Genomic DNA, 21,549 nt, shown 5'->3' on the forward strand with positions numbered 1-21,549 from the left:
TGGTGCTCTTTCAGGACAGTGTGAAAAATAAGTGAGGTGAATGTAGCAGGTTCAGAAGTTCTACACAGCTGGCTAGTTCACATTGGCTGGGGATGAGTTTCCTGAAACTCAGAAGAAAACAACCTCAGCATTGCTCCAACCCAAGCCATTCTGTGATCCTATGATTCTGTGATTCTGTAATTGTATGTTACATGTGTAAGGTGGTGTTAATTGGCTTGTTTACTAGACCTTCCTCTCCTGCCTTCCCTCTTATAATTTGAATAACAGCTAATTACATGTGGTAAAACAGCTGTAATCTAACTTGCAAAAGCAACTGAAATTTCTGCAGAATAATGCATACTTTTTTACTTAGCACTATATTAAAAGTGCACTGACTGATGGTAATGCTACAGTGTAGTGGGAATGTTGGCATCTTGTTTTCAGGGCAGACTCATGGCCTGACCCTGTGGGAGCTAGCTAAGTGTTGCTAGCTCAAGAAATTAGTGTCTGTCATTTGCATGAAAAGCACTGAGGATTCCTGCTGTTTCACAGGAGCGAGCACCAAATGGAGCACACAGATATCGCCTGCTTGCTAGCTGGGCATCTCTACTGCATTAATTGGAGTCTGCTGTACACGAATTGTGTTTTAGTCTTGCACATGGGGAGGAGTAATCGCACACATCAGTACAGGTTAGGGGCTGGAGAAGAGTCTGAGTCTGCACTTGAAGGGGTCAGCTGTGATGAGTCTTGCTGGTGTATTTCTATCCCAGATTTCCCAGATATCAGTGCAGGTTGGTGGGTCTCAGGTGCTCAGGGAGGATTGAATTTAATGTACACTCTATAGTTGATAAAGGGTAACATCAACCCCAGGTGAGCTGCTTACCTTACTCGGGGTTCATGCATTGCCTGTCCCTGCAGCCGTCTCTTGAGCTGCTTCACAGAGAGACACATCAGAGTTACTCCATGTGCAGACATCTCTCTGCCATGCAGGCGCTCAGCAGCCCTGCTGCAGCTCCAGGAGGCTGTGCTACCTGATGCTGAGATCCTCTGTTCAAACACAAAAAAATCCTCCAGGTCAATCTAGACAACTGTTTTAGGTATATGCATGAGGAAATATATAGGGAAATCCAGATATCCAGAAATCTGTTTGTTAGCTTTACAAACAGGGATGCACACGGGAAAGAACTAAACAGCCAGTGATAAGGTACACCTTGAGCAGACAACACTCATTTAGCTTTATTGTAAAATATGCTTTAACAGCCATTTTTCTGGTATGAATTACTAACATAGATGGTGCCTGAACCTTGAAATGCACGCTCTTCTCTTGTTTAATATAGGCTTATCAGCCCATGTGGAGCATGGTGAAAAGGGAGGTGGTTCTAAGGAGACACCAAGTGTAAAATGTCCTGCTGATGCTGACCCTGACTCCTACAGTTCCACACTTATGGCAGAAGACTCTTGTACTCTGCTGCAAGAAGATGCATGCCTTCCAGATGTGGACCGTCACTGTAATGCAGCCACATCTCTTCTGAGACCTGAGTCTCCTCCAGTGAGCCTGGGGGAACAGCACAGTGCTGCAGTGCCGCAGTGTTCAGGTGAGACTTCTGGGGAACTGAATTTACATCAGCAAAATACCAATATGGAAGCATCTGCACTTCCAAAATCTCAACAAATTGAAGCAGGAGCTGTTGTGCTTCCAGGTGTACTAGCAGCTAACTTGTTTAGCAGTGGCACTGAAATGGAGAGTATAACTGCATTGGCATATGTTGCACAAAACTCCCCAGCAAAATCTGTGGACCAAAATGTCAAAGACCAGGAAAAGGTGGGTACACTATTGATTGGCAAAGCAGAAGCTTCTCTGGGTATTAATGAGAGCTGCTCCAACCAGTCTGTCTTAAATACCACTCTGAGCACTTCACAGGTTGCTGTAGCTGATTCAGAGTGTTCTGACGTCAAGACAGTGGATGTTTTGAAGTCTGACAACAGCTCAGTAACAAGAAATGACAGTGAAACTTGTGAAAAAACAGAATTTCAGCCATCCAAAGGCAGTGCAGGAAAAAAAACAGACACTGCTGCGTCTGTGTTAGAAGCAGGTTGCATGCTACCTCCCAGCAAATTGGAACTATGCCTTAAAGCAGCAATACCTTGTCCTGTTTCAAAGGATAACCATGTCAGTCAGCAAACCTGCACATCACATGCTTCTGAAAAGCTTTCCATTGAAAGTCTGGCCTCTTCAAGTTTGGCTGGACTGACATGTAATGTCTCTTCTAACGATGACTGTAAGTACCAAGTAAGCAGTGCAGCTTCTCACAGGAAACCAGAGAAAGACAGTCAGTCCTCAGAAGAAAATATACAAAGTCTGCTAAAGACTGCTGCTGCGAAGCCAGTTAGGTTTACCATTGCACCTGCATGGCAAAGATCTCTCTCGGGGGGGTCAAATTCAAAGGAAGATTCCTATATGAGAAGTTCCCCAACCTCCCCTGTAAGACCAGAGTTATTTGAAGGAATAACAAAACAACATGCAGTCATCCAGGATTCCATGAAAAATAACTCCAACAGATTTGATCGAGATTGTAGGGACGGTGATTTGCATTTGAATTCTTCTCTGGAGTGGGCTGACCATGAAGCAAAAAGTGTTGAAAATCCTTTTGGGGTCAAATTAAGGAGGACATCTTCTTTACTGAAGTACCAGAGTGAAAGCCGTGCTGAGTCTCCAAAGCTGCTCCCCTCAGCTGCTCCCACTGCTTCTGCTGCAGTCAAGGAGGATCAGAAGCCAGCGAGCATTGGGAAGCCATCTCCAAGCCTTCCTGTCAGCACAACATCATTTTTAAAACAAGCTGATTTAGAAGACAAAAGTCCTGCCAAGACAAGATCAGAAGAAGGGACAAAGAAGCAAAATGGTACTAAACCTTCAGGTATTTATGCTGTACTTTTACTCAAACATTGTAGGAAGTGGTGACCTTTGAAAAAATGGCAAACAAAAGATAAAATCCTCTCGAAGAGGACCAAACTCAGCCTTGAGCTGAGTTTGATGATGGTTATTACCATCATTTCATAGCTTGATGATTGAGCCAGTCAAGAGAATTCTTGGCTTATCTTAATGAGGGGTGTGTTCCAGCAAGAATAATGTCAGAATAACAGCTTAAGGGCATCTGGAACATTTCTGGTGCAACCTATTTCTGCATGTAGTTGGAGTTTTAACACAGCTTTGTAAAAGTTGCTGCTGTTCTGTAGTTAATTTTCCAGACTGCAGTAGTTCAGACCTTAACTAGGAGTTGCACTGGGCATGGTTTTTTTCCTATGGTCACTTAATTTAAAATACTCAAAAGGCAAAATGGTAGCCTGTGTTTTACAGCCGACATGAAAAAATAATGGTTATCTTACTGCAGTCTGCGATGTAAGGATGTTGTTTCAAAGGCAAAATCCGGTTCACAATGGTCCCAGTGGGAGTTCTGCCACTGACTTAAACGGAAGCAGAGTTCAGTAAAAAACCGTAGAATAAGCAGAGAAGTGGTTAATGCCAAGGACAGGATCATCAGGGAAGGTAATTTTATCTCCCTGGTGTTCAAAGGGTATTAAGAAGCAGAAGGATTTAAAACAGAAAACACGCTAGCTTTTGGCTGATTTGACCTAAATCCCTTCTTTATTTCAAAAATATTTCTTCTATAGAAAAAGTATTCTCTCTCCATTTGGAAACTGCTTCCTCCGAGCCAGCTTGGATCTCCGTGGCAAAACTAAAACAAAAGGGTTTCCAGGACCACCCTCTTGCCAAAGAACAGAAGGCTGAAGAGCAAACCTCGAGCAAAGTTGATCAAGAGGAGGTAGAGTGCCAAGTAAAGTTACCTGGGGGTAAATCCTTCACCAAGAGCTGCTGTGCAGTGCAGCAGCTTTCTCACCATTGGTGTCCTACAGACAGTATTCACAGATCTGCTCCAGTGCTTCTGCTTCACTGCAGAAGATGTACTGAAGGTCTGGCTTCTCCACTGACTCTTGCATATATTTCCTCTGCAAGCCTTAAATTCCTGCTCAGTGAGAAAGAGAGGATAACTTGCTTGCATGTGCAGTGACCCTGTATTTGTAACAACTATCTTACTTCTTGTCCTCTCCCTCCCTAACTATTCCTGTCTGGCCTTTTCTGCATTTCCATAGTTAGATTTGGAGATGCTACCAGAGTTCTAATGGCAAGCTTTAGGAACACAGCTGTCTGGCAGGTTTCTTATTTGCCTTTTCTTTTTCTCTTCCTCCTTTTCTAGCAAATCATCTGTGGTAGTGAGAACATACAGAAGAACATGCCTTCTAGCTTGAGGACTCAGGAGAAGAAACCACAAATGAAGACCAGTGTGTGTGCTGCAGCAGGTATTCTCTTTCAGCCACATCTTTACATAATGGGTATAATTTACACCAGTGAGTGGTAAGAGTGGTAGGGAATGGAGAGTGGTGATCACTGGAACAGGCTGTGCAAGGAGGTGGTTGAGTCACCATCCCTGGAGGTGTTCAAAAACTGTGTAGATGTGCTTCTAAGGAACATGGTTTAGTGGGCAATATTGATAGTAGGTGGATGATTGGGCTATGTGATTGTAGAGGTCTTTTCCAACCTTAATGATTCCATGATTCTTTTCTTTTGAATAATCAGCATACTTTGTATGAGGCCTGTTCAGATTGTAGTTTGCATATAAGTCGTATATGTGTTAGGTCATGTGTTTAAGTTCTATATGCACTGGTTTTTCAGCAGAGAAAGCAAGTGATGTGCTTTCATCTCCACGGCCTGTTCATGGAATGACATTTAAACAGAATGGTGATTTATTACTGGCAAAGATCAATAATAAAAAATATCTTCCAGGAAGCAGTTGAAGTTGGATAGTGTCCAGAACAGCGCAGCAAAAAGGTCGGGTCTTCTAGACCTCCAGTCAGCCAGGAAATACTGATGGGAGTGGAGTTGTTTAGTCTACAGAAGGACTTAATTTGCTGCAGAGAGGAAGCTCATGCCCTGCATGAGCTTAGAATGCACTGGGGAGGCTGAAAAACTTCCTAACAATAAAGAGTACTGATACACAGAATAGGATAAGGTCTTCTAGATAGTCTGCAGTTTCCATTGCTGGATATGTTCAAGAAGAGGTTAGATAATCACACATCAGGAATAATACAGGTAAGAGTCATTTCCGCCCCTGGGAGAGCAGAGGTTGAAAGGCCCCCCTCCTGCCCTATTAACTCTGATTCTCTGTATGAGAAATGCAAGGGAAGAGTGTGACTCAGACGTCGTGACTCACATGCCTTTTTCAGGGCTACTGCTGGGCTGCAGCTTATACCTCCCTGCTCACTCAGTGTGGTGCCAAGCACGCTCCAGCTAGGTACAGATAAGCCAGTTCTTCCGCTGTGCAAGCATCTTATGTGAGCTGAAAACTGTTGATTTCAGATGCTGCCTAAGAAGATAAGAAATGCCTCAGTGTGTCAGAGGAGTGGCTCTGATCCAGATTCCTGTTGCTGACACTTTCACTACAAGGCCACTTTCCCCTTACAATCCACAGCACCCAGAATTCTTGTTATTGGAGATACTAAGGGGTTAACATCCCTGCCTCTTCCCCATGGTAGCTTTTATAGGCCATTTATCCCTTTCTGAGTTTACAAGTGCTACAGAATGAGCTTTCTCTCTTACTCCAGGCAGCTGACCAGCTGAGGATGTGCACCTGCAGGGAGACTCTATGTCTGTTGCTAGTCGAACTATGGGTAGGGGATGAAAATACCATCTTTTTTAGAAAGCATTCTGTTACAGGCCAACTTCATCTCACGGTTTTAGTTGCAAAGTGAGAATTTTGCTCAGATAAAATGGCAGTCTTCCTTTGAAAGGCTGTCCTAAACAGGCTGGATTTCTGCATTGAATTATCCATGTCTTGGAAGCCATGCACCCTTCAGCAGAAGCCCAGAACTACACAAAGCGTGCTGCTACTCATCTAGTAGAACTCATCCTGCCTGTGGGCCTTGCAGCAGAATTTTTCTGCACCACCTCTTCCCAAGAACTGACCTAGTTTCCTGATAACCAAGGACTATTTCTCCCCTCCAGGGACAGCATTTTTGGGATAGCCTTCCACTCCTGGAATGTCAAAGAGAACTCTAATCAGTCTGATGTTTAAGGGAAACATCACTCCTTAACTACTCAGAAAACCACACTTTGGAAACACTCAGCACAATCAGCACGTGAGCAGGAAGTTAGGAATCCCAAATGTAAACTCTCCTCTTCCTATTCAGTTCCCATTAGCACAGCCAGCAGTTCACCCAGTTGAAGGTGCTGTTGGTGGAGGGGATTTAGATTCAGTATCCAGAGGAGATACTTGTTTGGATTTTGTTTTTTGGCTTACGTTAACTTGAGCAGTTTTCTTCTCCCATAATAGATGGCTGAGGCCTTGTGTACAATTCTGCACATTCTGTACACAGCAGCAAAAGCCAGGACAGCTCAGTGTCAGCTAAGTTTGGAAACAAATTCCAAGAAATCAGATACTTATGCAACTGAGTGCGTTTGGTTTGTTTTGCTGTGTGACAGCCCGTGCCCACATGTTCCATAACCATGGGAAGACTACCCAGCTTGCCTCTTCTCTCTTTCACTTTGCTTAAGCATGGTGAGGTTTGTCTTCCGAAAAGTGAAAACCCATTTTCAAGATTTCAGTACACTTAAATTCCTGTATCCTCCTAGATGCTTTCAAAAAAATGTACTGTGCAGGAAGAGCTGCAGCCTGGTTTTAGTGGATAGCACACTTCCTCCATTATTCCTAAGTATAGCTTGCCTCTTGCAAGGATAGCACTGAGTCAAGGCTGTGAAAGGAGACCTCCTGCATAGAGACATGGAGCTTCCTTGGCTTTGATCTGGAGTGTGGCTGGTGAAGCTGATTGACATTTTTCATTGATTTAAGTGTGTGCAAGATCAAGCTTCCTGTACTTAGAGTTGCACAAGTCCCTATGTGGCCTCTGTTCTTGTGCTGGAGCACAGCAGCCTCATCTTGCCAGCCACATGCCACACACAGGCTAATGGGGTACTGAGGAAATGTTTGAGTTTTCCCAGCTTGACTTGGACATGAAAATAATGTCCTGTATGGGTTGAAAGGGATGGGGAGAGCACAATGTTGAAAGACTTGTGAATCATATCTTGAGAAATGTGAGCTGTACCTGTGATGCGCCATGCCAGGCTGTCTGAAGTGATCAATCTTGAAAATTCTCTAAGATGGAGGGAGGATGCCTTTTCTAAACAGTAACTCAAAGCCATACAAGGAGCCCTATCTACAGTCTTTCGCCCTTTGTGAGGATGACAGGCTTGTGTTAGGCTGCAATTAAAAGGAGCACCTAACTCTTCCAGAATCCCACCTTCTTGCATTTGATCTCTATCTAGTATTTAACAATATTGCTGAAGCAGAATTGAAGACCATCTACCAGTTTCTTCTAAGCCTTCAGTGAGCCTGGGGTGATCCTTGCCCTGCAAGTATTTTGCTTCCATTTTCCTTCATACTCAGTAGTCTTATTCCCAGATATTCTTGCCAGTCACAGAGCAGAAGAAGCCAGTGGAGCTCCTTGCTTGGCACTGTCATGGCAATTAAGAGTTTGAAAAGATTAAGAAATGAGTTAGCCCTGATGATGTGTTATAAAAATGCCTGGGACTGCAGTCTTCAGGTCTGAAGAATTTTGAAGAACATCCTCATACATCAGGGGCTAGGCACTTGCTGCTAGTGCTGAGGAGAAGATTCTTTTGCAGACAGCTTTGTCAACTAAAAGCTTGATACAGTTTTTTCCATGGCAATAGCTAGTCCTAGCCTTCATTGTAGCTGGACCAGATCGTGCCAGTGTAGTAATTTCTCTGACTTCTATTCTTGAGTCACAGACATTGTGGGCTGTAAAATGATTTTCTTTCCAGAGAACAAAAATATTATTGGCAGAAAGTGAGTTTTTAACTCTCTAGCCTTCTGATGAGTGATGGCTATCTTCTTGTTGGCAGGTAAAGTTGGACCTATTGCTCAGGAAGCATCTGTGATTCCTGCTGTTGAAAAGGAAACAAGACACTCTTCTAACCTGCCAATGACACCATGCAGTCCTGCTGAACCACCCTGGCTATCCCTGGCCAAGAAGAAAGCCAAAGCATGGAGTGAAATGCCCCAGATTGTACAATAGCAAATGACATGGACGTCCTTCTTTGCACCGTCAATAGCTGCATTAACTCCATTTAAATCCTTCTTCACTGGGATCATTTTTCCGAGAAATTAGAGCCTTAGAACTTTTGTTCAGACTGCTGTATGTGAACATACAGTGAAGAAATGCCACCCGGGGCTCAATTTTGAAGTATTAGCAAGCAGAGCATTTTGTACTACCAACTACTAGGAAAACTTGATCTTTATGTCATACACTTACGTATTTGACTAAAAGACACTGGTGTTCTAAGAAGACGTGCTTCAGGCTTTTGAAATGTTTCCCTTGCTAAATATGTTTTTAAAGTTTCCATGAACGATGTAGTGTTTTGTGCAATGTGTTTTTGGCTAAGGAATTAATGTATGCTACAAAATAGATATGATGCTGTATACTGATGCATCACTGTGACTCATGGGCATTGATGTCATCACACTTGTGTGTAATGGCCCTCTTTTGCTTCTGATTGCTAATGGACCTATTTTGTGATAGCTGCGGGTTCCAAACAGCAGCACTGTGAGTTGGAGTCATTTTGCCTTTTGGATGATTTGAAATCGCAATGCTGCAGGTCTTGTGCTTTGCTCAGTGATGCCAGGTGGAATGACCCAGAGGCACATGCCTCCTTTTCTCTCCCACATCCTAGAAAACCATCATGCTCTAGCATCCACTCTGTTTTTGGTTGTCTGTTTGGAAATCTGGAATAATCTACCAAAAAAACCCACAAACCAAACCCTCAAAAAACTTCTTCCTTTAATTATGGCAAAGAGTGGTTTCTTTTTTGTGAGATTCATCAGCAAACCCTCTCTCTTAAAGAGTGGCAGCGGATGGAAACTTGTTGCTACCTGGAAATTCACAGCATGTGTTCAAAGGCCACTCCATTTTCCACATTCTTGTATGATAAAGGAGCTGCTTTCCCCAGTGAGTCATCCACCCTTAATTGGTAACCCAACATCAGTCTAAAAATGCCATCATTGAAGGGAGCAGGCTATTGAAAGAAAAGCTTTATAAAATGATGTTAGTGGCTTAAAAGCCAATGGCACCCAGTGGTCCTTTTTGTGTTTTCTTGCAGGATTGCACATTTAAATTCTTGTTTACAGTCAGTGCAAACTTTGAAGGCTGACTTGGCTGATGGGCAGTTTTTAGTTGGAAAGGTGGTAGGTATTTTTGAGGAAAAAAGTTAGGACTAATTGCAAAACAAAAAAGAGGTATCACATAGGAAGACTTCAATCTTCCAGTCCTGGCTCAAATTTAAATATATAGATCACAATAATTGAAAACAGTATTAATTAAGAGCTAGATTGTGGACTCTTCTATATAGGTGAAAACTTACTCAAGTAGGCACACTGAAGCTATAGATTCTGTTTGTTTCGTACTGACACAAAAAAGACTAAGAGTTTCACTGCTGGTTTGTTAATCCAGGCCTATTTTACTACTTGTTTTCTTTCTCTTAACAGCAATTTCTTCTTTTCCTCTGAAGCCTTTGAGTGTAACATAAATGGACATACTCAGCTTTGATTTCTGAAGTTCTGTCCAGCTGCCACCCCATCAGACACTTACTGACCCCGTGTAAAATACATGTATTGCCTTATTCAGCAAACTCTTCTCTTTCAGTTAGTGGGAATTGTGGTCCTTTCCCTAAAGTACCGCAAATGTTGCTAGAATCTCTGCCCTGTTTTTGCTTTTGATTTTGTTTCCATTATGTTTGGTATGTACAGATGCTTTTGTAATCCTTGTCTTGAAGGAACCCCTTTTGTATTCCATTCTCATTTTTATTTTACTATTAAATGTGGTTGTCAGTGGTGATGATGCAATTCCTTGGATACAGTGAGCAATAGATGGCCCTCGTTTGGAAAGGAAGGAAAGGAAACTATAAGGAAAAAATTAAAAAGAGGTACTGCTTAATATGTACTCTCTGTATGGATATAGTGCATAGATCTTGTCTTGGGATGACTTTGTGTGGTCTGGCACTGATCAGCACAGCTGGTCATACTAATAAGGTTTCCTAAATCTATTTAGGAATGTAAAACATCGTCAGAGGGCTGATGGCTCCTTTTGTTCTGGGGCTGCTGCAGCTCCGTAGGTCACGGCCAGCTTGCGCTGCTGTGATCACAAGAAACTTTGTGAATACTCATTCGAAGGGATTTCAGAGTTACTCACCAGCCACTTGGGGTTGCTTTCAGAAAGAAGAAAGGAACATGAGAATCACATGATGCTGCATTTGGTATTTACTTGCCTTCTGGGTTTCTGAAGTTATTTTATTCCAGTTTCTTTCTACAGCCAAGAGGACAAAAAGCTTGGAGAGGAAGAAATCAGAACTAGACTCATGTAACCGCAAGGTGAGGTTTTAAAATCAACATTGAATCACTGGTGATTTACTGATACATTTATAAAAGCTGACTTGCATTTGTGAGGCTCCAACTTCCCATTGCCCACTTGTAGATTGTAGGTGATGGATGAGTGTAGATAACTACCATAGCTCATTCTGCATGGTTTAAGAAAACGAAAAAGCAAAAAAACACCAAAGCAACATGATTATTACAAATGCAATCACTGCTTTTGGAAATTAGCTGCCTCAAAGTCACTGCAAAGTCACGTTGCCAAGAGTGTAACTGTGAGGTTCTGTGGCTCAGGGCCTTCAGCAAAGGATCTTGAGGGCTGTCCCTGAGATGCCCTGCACTCAGGGCTGGCACTGGGCTTCAGCTGGCTTTGGTGCTCCTGTACAACAGCAGAGGGTGCTAGTGCCATCCCCAAGGAGAACAGGGCTTCTGGGTGTTGCAGAAAGTGGATTCCCACATGCAGCTCACTATACAGTATCACAGCTGGGAGACTGGAAGCTTTTGTGAAAGTGGAGGAAACAGAGTGAGGTGTGTTGCTGTTTGTGATATGGTGGAGGTTTTGGAGCTATGAAGTGTGGGAAAAAAAATGCTTTATCACAAGGAGTCACTGAAAACTGGTGCCACTGATAGAGAAAGGTAGTGAGTTCAGTTGTGTGAGGAGACCATGCAGGAAGATACAGGACTGCGTCCAACAGGGAATCGCAGTTCAGAATTCTAGTTCTACTGCTCAGAACGCCTGCTGCCTGACTAAAGGTAGATCTTCATCCAGATACAGGATCTGATGTTCTTATGGGAGAGATCACAGATACAAACAGCAACTTGGCATGCACCTCGCTAAAGATTATGGAGGTTCCTCTTACTGTAACAGTGACCTACAATGAATTGGACTAAAAGAGACTGTTATGTTATCATCCAGCTGTGAATCAGCTTACAATTAACTGGGTTTGCAGGCAAGTATTAATTAATCCATTTAAACAAAGAAATAAGAAAATAATTCAAAGACCTCCAAAGCTACACACTACTATCAGTACTCCAAAACATTTTCATTACCAGAACGTGGCTTAGCATCTCCTTAAATATACCCAAAGAATCAAAAACCCCTGGATATCACCATGGAGCCAGTCCTCATTTCAATGACCATGGTTTAGAAGGTCTTGGAATAGTGAGGAATGACTGACCATTCTGAAAACTTTGCTGTCCTGTTTCCTGCTGGGACAGAGAAAGTCCCCTAAGCAGCAATAGACTCTTTTTAATTGCTTGAATTTATGTACCTATAGATTTAATATTACAGTAGAACTTCTCAGCTTAGAAAGGTTGAGCTTGTCCCATTTGCTCAGTTAAGTGCTTTGCAGATCAATACAGAAAAGGCATTAGGCATACTTTGTCCTTCAGAACTGTTACTGGAAGGATTCTAGTAACCACAGAGGCAATTAGCTGCCTACAGAGTCAGACACTTGTCCCTCTTTGTCTTTTCCTCTAGTGCATGCTTCCCTACCTGCATTGAGCTTCCCCAGTTTGACAAACATCTCATCGTTTTCCACTGAAATGTTGGCAATTAAGGTGTGGAACCCCTCACATTTAGGTAATCCTGACATCTGTTTAGGATTTTGGCCTTGGTTTGTTGCTTGGTACACTTGCATTCTACACACATTTTGGCTTGTACTCAAAGAGTCGCTATTCATTATGGGGTGTTGCTGTTCTTACAGCCCGAGTCAGTTCTTGCTACAAAGGCTGGGTGTAACCTTTCTTTTAAAAAAAAAAAAAAAAAAAACACACAAAAAAAAACAAAACCAACAACAAAAAAACATTTTATAGAAATAAGCAGGTAGGATAAATTCCAAACTTGGAACACAAAACCATGCGTCTTCACAGATCAGAAAAGCTGCTCAGATATTTCCAGCTGGATGAATGAAGGGGCATGGCAGGATGAAGGTGAATCTGTGGAAGAGTGATGGTACAACTCAAGAAACAAAAGGCTCACAGTGGGATGCTGCAGTGCAGCGCTTGAAATAGCAGAGCTGTGCAACATAGCTCCTAAGAAAGGAACAGAGCCAAAGTTCTGCAACTTCTCCCAACTTGAGGGGCAGATTATTGGTTATGGAAATAGTGAGATGCTATTATTGTTCCTATTGTGTGAGGAGCGATTTAAAAATAAATTCTTTTAATAGCTGTTTTCTTTAGAGGCAGTTCAAAAAAACCTACAGGCTGTTAATGTAAACAGGATTATTGTCCACCAATTCCTACACTGATCTATGAGCCAACCTAGATCCAAAACTACAAGTACGTATGAAAGCCACTGAAGTCATGGAGTATTTCATTAATATAATTCTGTCTGAAATAGAAATGAAAAAGCAGAAAGAAGGGACTGGTACAAACATTCTAATACAAAAAACTGTTCCATACCTGGGACTCTCATCTTTGCTTCTCTCTGCCTCAGAATAGCTCCTTAAAAAAATAGGAGAGAGTTTCTTTCTCTAAACTTTTTACCTTTTCACGTCTAGGATCAAACCTACTTTTTCCTTAATTTCTTTTCTAGCTAACCATGTCTTACAGGAATCCAGTGAAAAGCTAACAAGTTCAAGATTGCATACCTGTCAGTGTTGGCAGCGCTGCTCTGCTTAGAAATCTCCTTAACCTATTTTGTTAAGCAGTTACAGTTGATACTCCATTATACTTTCCCTACTGTCTTATTCCGGCCTCCAAATTAGTTTTAACTTACAGGTATTTTTCCAACATAGCAGGGTGAGGTTGAGCGTTCCCAAATTAGAAGCTTGCCACACTTCTCTGGAATATGTTTCTGTGGCACTGAGGTAACTTTTTCCCAAATTACACAATAAGGCCATTGTAGCAATGGCAGCAATGTATGGGAAGGGGTCAAAGTCCTGGAGCTGTGTTGTGTTTCCATAGAGCTGCTCGCAGCAGCCTTCCTTAACGGTGCCATTGGCACTGGCAGAGCTAGCAAGCAGGAGATGTTGCTGGCTGCCTTCTATAAATGCGTCACTCCTGCTGGCCTAAGTCCTGGCTGTACATCGCTACTGACATGGGCAAGTGAAGAAAAGCAACAGTCACTGAGAAGCAAACAGAGGGGAGATGTGCCCCCCAGAGGGTCAGCATGTTATCAGTTGTGCATGCAGGAAGAAACAATTTCCACGGGCTTTGTGAGCTGTGAAAGTGTGTTTTATTCACATGGGAGTAAATAAAATGACTTCTCTGTCACGAGTAGATGCACAAGTTAGGATATATCTACATAAAACCAGAGCTGCATTTTAAACAAAACAGGCACTCACACAGCTTGGAGCCTGAATCACGCATATTGCGAAGGAGAGGAAAACACATAATTTGTAACATGATGGAAAGCAGAGCAGCAAGGTCCTAGGCTGGAGCAAGTGAGAATTCACCCAAATGAACAGCTATGGGCACACAAATAAAGGAAAGAAGCTGCTTACCTTCAGAAGGCCTCAGGTATGCAGGGAACTCCAGAAGGACCCCCCTCATATCTACTGCCAGCCCTTAAATGAGGCCTGGGAAGGGGTGGATCCTGGCTCCACACATTCTGGTCACTCAGCTGCATTGCATGCACCTGAGCTCCCCTGGGTTGGCCCTGCCTTCCCACCAGGTGCTCCATCACTGCTTCAGGGTGTGACTTAGCATTTTCACTACAGCATTTCATAGGCCAACAGAGCTCTGCTCAAAGATCAGTGACCTGATCTGTATTTGCATGGAAGGAAACCAGAGGTGCTTGAAAACAGAGCTTCATTTTCTGTGTTTCCATTTTGTGTTTTCCATCTGTGTTTGACAGAACAATTTATTACATAAGCACTCTTAGTGTTATGATCTTTTATGAAAACAAGTGTCTCCTTGCTTCACTTTGTTTATAAAAAAAGAGCTCTGACTGTGAAGATGTGCTACATATGGAGAGAGAACAATCAACAGGAATATTTGCATTGCATATTAAGTGCTAGGCATATTGACATCATTTCTCACTTGCTACTTGCCCAATAGTTTCAGAGCATAACTTACTGCCAAAGCCCAGCACACAGCAAAGCACTCTGGCAAGGATCAGAAAAGTGTGTTTTTTGATTATCATATTAAAACCACTGCTGGGAATGATGCATTAAAGAGGAATTACTTAATGACAACTTTATATGAGACTGTAGTAGAGCAAGACATTGGTACATTCCTTCATAAAAATGAAGATATGTTTCTAGTCTCTCCTTCCACTTGCATATTCTAACTGCTGACCTGACTAGAAAATGTCCTTTAATTCCTACATATATCAGCTGGAAGCAAAGCTTTGTGGCCCTGCTTGTTGACTTTCCTTCAGAGTAGCAGTCGGCAAACTTCCTGCCATCTCCTCCAAGCCTCTGGGTTAAATGTGGTCCTGTAGCATAGAGCTTTGTTCCATCTCATTCCCAGGGACCTCAGGAAGGGCACGTCCACACATGGCCCTTCCCACGTCGTGCAGACTGCAGCAATGCATCTCGGGGTGTAAAGTGACAGGGGCTGCTGTGACAAAGGATGGTGTTGCCATCTTGAGCCCAGCAATGCTGGAAGATGCATTGGTGGGATGATTGATTGGTGGGAAGAAGATGGTGGGAAGATGGGTGTTACTGCCTGGGAATCCAGGGCTGGAAACCAGGTCAGCATGACTCTGGGGCTGTGATCAGCCTCAGACATCTTGGAGACGGCTTTGGCTCATACAGCAGGGCCTGGAGGCTCAATAGGCAATGTAACACCACCAAACAGCGTGATCTGAAGGATCTTATGGTGTCAGTCAGAAGCTCCAAGAAAACGCACTTTCCCTAAACCCAGGTTTGGTAAGTTGCTTCTGGGAGCCTTTACAACCCAAACAAGGAGTAGCTGCTCCATGCGGCATGCTTGCCTCTGCTCCAGCAGTCACTCAGCTCTGCAGGACCTTTTGCTTTTCTTCCAGGCAGAAACTCCCTGCTGCAGTGCTGCAAGAGAACTGTTTGTGCAGCTTCAGCACAAACATCTGAGTGAGCTGCTGCCAGGAATTGTCCAAAGGTGATCTCTGGTGTCCTTCATGGTACGTTCAATTACATGGGGTGGTGGTTTTCCTACAGCAGAGGTGGCCACATGACTGCATGCACTGATTTGGCCTTGTACCTGCATGGAGTACATATAACACTAGTCTTGTTTGCAACTCTACTGGAGTCACTGAAGCAGACAGTGGAAATGACATTCTAATACTGCTTTGTATTTTTTTCCGCCCTTTTTCATTTGGATTTCTCCTCTTTCTCCTTTGAAAATGAGATAATACAGCCATACTGCCAGGACCAGTTCATTTTTAGAGTCTGCCACTCCTCTGCAAAGACAGCTTGTGTCCCTGGAATGCTGACAGGGCAGCATGGCAGACAGCAGGGTGGATCACTCTGCAGGGAACTCAAGCTGCCTTGAGCCCACAGCTCTCCCACCCAAAGTCAGTGGCTCTGCTCCTGCCCTGCCACTGCCTTGCAGGCACAGAGCCTCAGCTTTTAGTTCACTTTCCCCCAGTGCTTTCCTTGCTGCGATGATGCAACCAAGGCCATTGCATAATAGCCTGGTCCTTAAAATGAGTTTTTCATGGCTTCTGCCATGTGAAAGATGTTGAGCCAGCGATGCTGGCAGCGTGCGGAGCCAGGGCTGCTGGAACATCCCATTTCTGTGCCTTGTGCAGTGTCACTCAGTCTGAGAATGGGAATTTTAGAAGCACGGACTCACAGGCTCCTTTGTGTTGACTGAGCGGATGAACCCAACAATTTTCCTAGATGGAACTGATATTCTTGCTATACTCTTGCATTTGTTTTTATTAACAGTATGGGCCTGCAGCCACAGTTCCACAGCAAAGAGGTTTTCTTTCTGGGAGTGACTTAAGCAAGGACAAGACTTGATGCAATTTTCCAAGGAAATGTAATGTAACAAGAAGGATTTCAATGCTAAGTGGCACTCCGGGCTTTCTTTCAAATCTCGGGAACAACTCTGCCAGTCAGGAACAAACCTACTAAAGCCAATGGAATTATCTGGTCTAAATAAGATTATAACTGGGCTTTTTTGTGTGTTTGGTTTTTTGTTTCTGTATTGTTCAAATATAAATCTCAGCATAGAACTTAGGGTCAAATCTTCTGTGTATGCCAGAATTATTCTGAATTTGAGAGGAATTGTCCCAGATTCACACTGTCTGGCACTCTACAGTGAAATAATGTTTAAAACAAATATACCCGTGTTTCCTAGGCAGCTCCTCCGAAACTCAACAGGTAACCAATAGCTGTTCCTTTCTAAAATAATCTCTATCGGCTTCTTGGGGTTCCTTGATACCATTTTTTCTACTGACCTCTCAGCAGATGAGACCAAAATCAGTGCTTTGGTTCTGAAAGTTGTGGAGCTGTGAATTAGATGCAGTGTTCTGGTCCAGCTCTGGATCTGAGATTCCTCAAAGCTTGGGAACGTTTGGAGGGGTTTCTATTTTTGTTCTCAACCCCCTACCAGTCTCTAGCTCTTACGAACCATGTTAAGCTGTTAAGCCATAGCCCAGGAGCATCGTGGCTGTTACTATCAACATGCAGTCATCATTACTGCTACCATTAGCTTGAGCCTGACGTTCTTGCTTTAGTTAATACAATTATGTTTAATAATAATTGTAGTAACCCCTTCACCATATTTTTAACCAGTGAAGCTGCTGTTATTTTTGCAGGTCAGTTCTGCAGGCATTCAATGAGAAAGGGATTTACCCTGGAGGCAGCATTAATCCCTGCTAAAAAGATGACTGTATTTCTGGGATCATCAAACTAATCTGACTTTTTTATTATTATTCATAGTGTGCTGAAGTAAACTGTTACTGGTTCAAAAGGAATTGATTTCTCAGAAATGGTTCATCTCCCACATGGCCTATGGGTTAGAGGTAGGCCTGCTGTTCTTTTGGTTCTCTTTGAATTGCTCTACTGACAGCTGTATACCTAAAGCACAGAAATGGTAGCTACACTGAGGAGTTTGCAGTATGCGCTGTAAGAACATGCTTACATAACCCCTACTTCTATTCATAAAGGTTTATGTGGGTCTGTATTGAATTATGCATTTAGAATTAATCCACCGAGGCAGCCCACTGAGATGCCACTTCTCATTTAGTAACTAGCATTAAGGACTTTGTGCTTCATTTAGAGGCTGTGAGAAGCTTGCTCTGTGTGTGGGGAGGAACTGGCCTGCCAGATTCCAATTGGTCTTAGAGGGGTTCCAACAACCACGTCTCAGTCTGTCTCTCTACATTACCAGGAGTACTCTGCTCCTGACTCGTATCACCCAAATGGGCTGAACCTGACAAACCCAACCAACTTGTGTCAGTTCTTAGAGAAGATGAATGAAGATTCTCTTCAGGGGTTGGGAACATCTGATCCTGCCCTTACAAGGCTGTGGGGATGTGGGATGAACAGACATACATGTTGGGTTTTTCTACTAGCAGCTGTAACTCACATTGATCAGGTTTGTGCTGTTTGCCAGATCTTGCAGAAGGGTCAAGAGCACTTTGAGATGTTGGCATGGGTTTTGCTCTAAGAAATCTGAGGGTCTTAGCTCTTCTTATCTGCATTCTCCTAAGAGCAATTCTGCTTCTAAAATGACTGGGGAGGGACTTTTTACAAGGGCACGTAGTGACAGGATGAGGGGAAATTAGTTTTAAACTGGCAGAGGGTAGATTTAAACTAGATATCAGGAAGAAATTCTTTGCTGTGAGGGTGGTGAGACACTGGAACAGGTTGCCCAGAGGCTGTGGATGCCCCATCCCTGGAAGCATTCAAGGCAAGGCTGGATGGGGCTGTGAGCAGCCTGCTGTCGTGGGAGGTGTCCCTGCCTATAGCAGGGGGTTGGAACGAGATGATCTTAAAGGTCCCTTCCAACCCAAATCATTCTATGATTCTATGACTGCCAAATGACATTGTGAGGCCCTGGGCTGTGTCTGAGTTAAACTTTTTTAGCTTCAAAACCAAAGCGTATCGGTTCTGCGGATTCACACCGTGATGGAAAGCACAGACTGAGCTCTGCACATGGCCTGTCTCATTTATCACTAGTATGGGGAATGGCTGCTTTTGGTGACTCTGGCAAACTGGTTGTCTTCTTATTCTGTAGTTACTATTACTTTTATTGTAAAGATAACAGGTTTTGACTTTAACTAAAAAAAGGTTAAATCCTTAACAAGCCTTTCTGTTTTTATTTCTCATTCAGTGAACTGTGCTACTATTGCCAAAGTGTTCAAGTGTCTCCGGAAGATGTTAGAAGTCAAATCTGCAAATGCAAGCTTGCTGTCATATAGAGGGGGTGGTAGAAATCTCTGCAAAATTGGTTGAAACCAGCCCCAGCTCCAAACTTACTGGAGATGGTGGACAGGCAGTGCAGTTTTGTACATGAAGCCTCCCTACACGTACAAAACAAAGCATCAGTGGTTGTAAGAGGAAATTCTCATTTATGCATTTACGTTCTGCTGGTTTGCTTCTTTGTTTCTGCATGAGAGAATTAATGTGTGATTTACTAGAGGGAAGCTAAGTTGAAGAAAAGGATTTTTATATTAGTACCGAATGTGCTTAGTTCTCTGCTGGTTTTTATCTGTAAAGGGATTAAATCCCATCATCTTCATCATGTGCTTCTCTGGCACACCTGGTGCGCTGTGTTGGGTGAGAGGTGCATGGAGGGCTCTGGCTGTTGGGGTAGATGCTCAGAATGAGATTCATTAGGTAAGGGGAACTGCATTTAAAAGTAATCTTGCCTTGACCAGGTCTGCAACACGATTAGAGCTTACATCTTGGCATTATGGAGGTGCCTTGGAGGTTTGATGGAGAGCTGGCTGGCTGAGTACTGGGGGATCTGACGTTAAATTACAAAACAGTGAAGATCTTGAGGAAAAGCAATTAGCAATGATTAAAATAGGGCCATTTTTCTTTAAAGAAACCATTTAAACCATTTGAAAGACAGTTCACAGGTTGTTGGTTTGGTTTTTTTTTTTTTTTTTGTATGTGTGTTTAGATTAAAGGCAAATAAGAGCATAAAATTAAATGTTTGTTTTAATATGTGAAAAGCAACTGGTTGCATAACTGTCAAGTTATGAAACCTATATTTTTGTCCTCTGCATCCTGAACATCTGTGGCCTATATTTAATTGCGGTTTTCATCTTCAATTTGAAGGAACAATGTTTAGCCTGAAGACAAAAGTGATCTGTATGGTGAGATCTGCTAAACTGCACAGTTGAGCTTCACTTGGTGACAAAAAAAGGCATTTTTGTGTGCGTTCTAATTTAGAAATTGTATTCATTTGATCGTTTAAATACAGCTAAGAATACACTGGTGTTCTGAGCAATCTGAGGAATGGAAGTATGAAAGGCAGAGGGAGTGTAGCTTAAGAGGAACAGGTGCACAGCAACAGAAATGCGGGGCCATGTTGTGCTATCAATTTTTAAGCAGCAATCCATTCTGATTCCAACCGGGAGTCGTTCTGCTGAAATATTGATGGAAGGATATGATACGGCCCATGGGCAGGAAAGAACAAAATGAGGAAAGTAAAGCAAGACAGTACAGCAGGGAAACTCATCTGAAGTGTGGAAGCAAAGGGAATGAGTAACTTTGGGAGCAACATTCCTGCAACGTCCAGAGAATGATGTGGAAAGAAGGTTATGCATAGACTGGCAAGGAGATACATCTCATCACCTTCCCTACAGCACTGCAACAGCCAGATTGCTTCAGCCCAGATTTGCAGCTGCAATCTGTATTTTGCAGTTGGTCCATAGGATTGACTCGATGAGGTTTCTCTTTCAGCCAACCTCCAGTTTTCAAGACTTGTAATTCAGATCCAAATGCTAATCTGCATTTGTGACTCAGAAATCTCTAACTGGCAACATTATTATAGAGGAGAAAGATGCTGCCTTCATGTAGAAATAAGAAGGTGAAGTTTAAAGGGTGTGAGTTAGCGTCTCTTAAAAGGTCGGGAGTCAAAAACTTCCACAGTATTTGCATCCACTTCATTGTAGCTGTTAAAACATATTCCTGTTCATATGACATCCACCATTCTGAGTAGGAAATCGAGATGTCTGCAAACATACCCTGATGAAATCAAGGCAAGTTACACAGTTCCGCTTTTAAAACAGATCTGCTGTTTGAAGTAAATCTTAGCTGCGGGTCCCAGGTACGACCTTGGTGAGATGCCTTGTGGCATGATCACAGTTTGCTCCTGATACAGTATGATTTATTGCCACGGCGATACGGAATTCTGCATCTCCACTTTCTGCCTGCACGTAATGAAATAAGAGGTGGTCTGCCTTTCTTTGGATCGGCCGGTTGGCACTGACCAGTTGTTCTCCCCATGGCATCGACCAAGCTGGTGTCCAGGCTCACTGAACTGAGGAGGGAACTATTTATTTCCATCTACTATTAAGACAGAGCTTCTACACCGTTTCTGCCAGAGATACGGCGAGTATGTGCGCCAGAGTTCTCTAACGGGCTCCCATTCATTTCCTCGTGGTTAAAAAGGGTACAAAGGAGAAACTACTGAAACAAAAAATGTCAATTATAAAGATATGCTCATGGCAGCCAGCAATTCCCCCGTTTAAAAGGAATGTTCCAAGATGTAAATTTCATCATTCTCTGAATTAAGGAAGACGTTTAAAGAGCATCTGTGGATGAGTTTGAGTAAGTTTGTTCTGTGAGTTGCTAGAAGAGAAAAGAGACTCTCCTGATGTGCTGCAACAAATCGTTCCCAGCACTTCAGCTTCATACACTAACTGAAAATGAAGAGGAAGCAACACAATATTGGATGAACCTGTTTCAGAATGTTGGCTCGGACCACAAAGCAAGTAATTAACAAGCTGAATGAAGCATTTAAGCCCACGCCTTATCATTTATGTAACTAACCTTTGAGTTTTGGATGCACTGGCATGCTGCAGTGAAGCCTACACAGTGTTTCTTTTATGTGTGTGTATTAAGCAAATGGGAAATGCATACCCTGCCATTTGTTTTTCACATTTTCAGTGCTTATCGGAGTTCTCTGCCTGAGTGATCTTATATTGCAAAAATGTACGCCTCTCTGTCCTTTTTGCTGCAGT

The 21,549-nt window shown here is 42.9% G+C and overlaps 1 protein-coding gene across 7 annotated transcripts in view; it reads left to right on the top strand.

The window, feature by feature from the left end:
• Positions 1-9,940, top strand: part of KIAA1210 (KIAA1210 ortholog) — a 52,659-nt gene extending 42,719 nt beyond the window's left edge. For 5 of the 7 annotated variants that reach the window (XM_042876582.1, XM_042876578.1, XM_042876581.1 and 2 more), the window contains 4 exons: positions 1,317-2,894; positions 3,649-3,800; positions 4,233-4,335; positions 7,955-9,940. In XM_042876582.1, coding sequence (XP_042732516.1) covers positions 1,317-2,894; positions 3,649-3,800; positions 4,233-4,335; positions 7,955-8,127 — 2,006 coding nt within the window. In that variant the 3' untranslated portion in view covers positions 8,128-9,940. The remainder of the gene's footprint in view (positions 1-1,316; positions 2,895-3,648; positions 3,801-4,232; positions 4,336-7,954) is intronic. The other 2 variants (XM_042876583.1, XM_042876579.1) reach the window with 2 other exon arrangements.
• Positions 9,941-21,549: the final 11,609 nt, after the last annotated feature.

This window comes from Lagopus leucura, unplaced genomic scaffold, assembly GCF_019238085.1.
Source record: "Lagopus leucura isolate 7727_CA_CO unplaced genomic scaffold, USGS_WTPT01 Super-Scaffold_100016, whole genome shotgun sequence".
Classification (NCBI taxonomy): domain Eukaryota; kingdom Metazoa; phylum Chordata; class Aves; order Galliformes; family Phasianidae; genus Lagopus; species Lagopus leucura.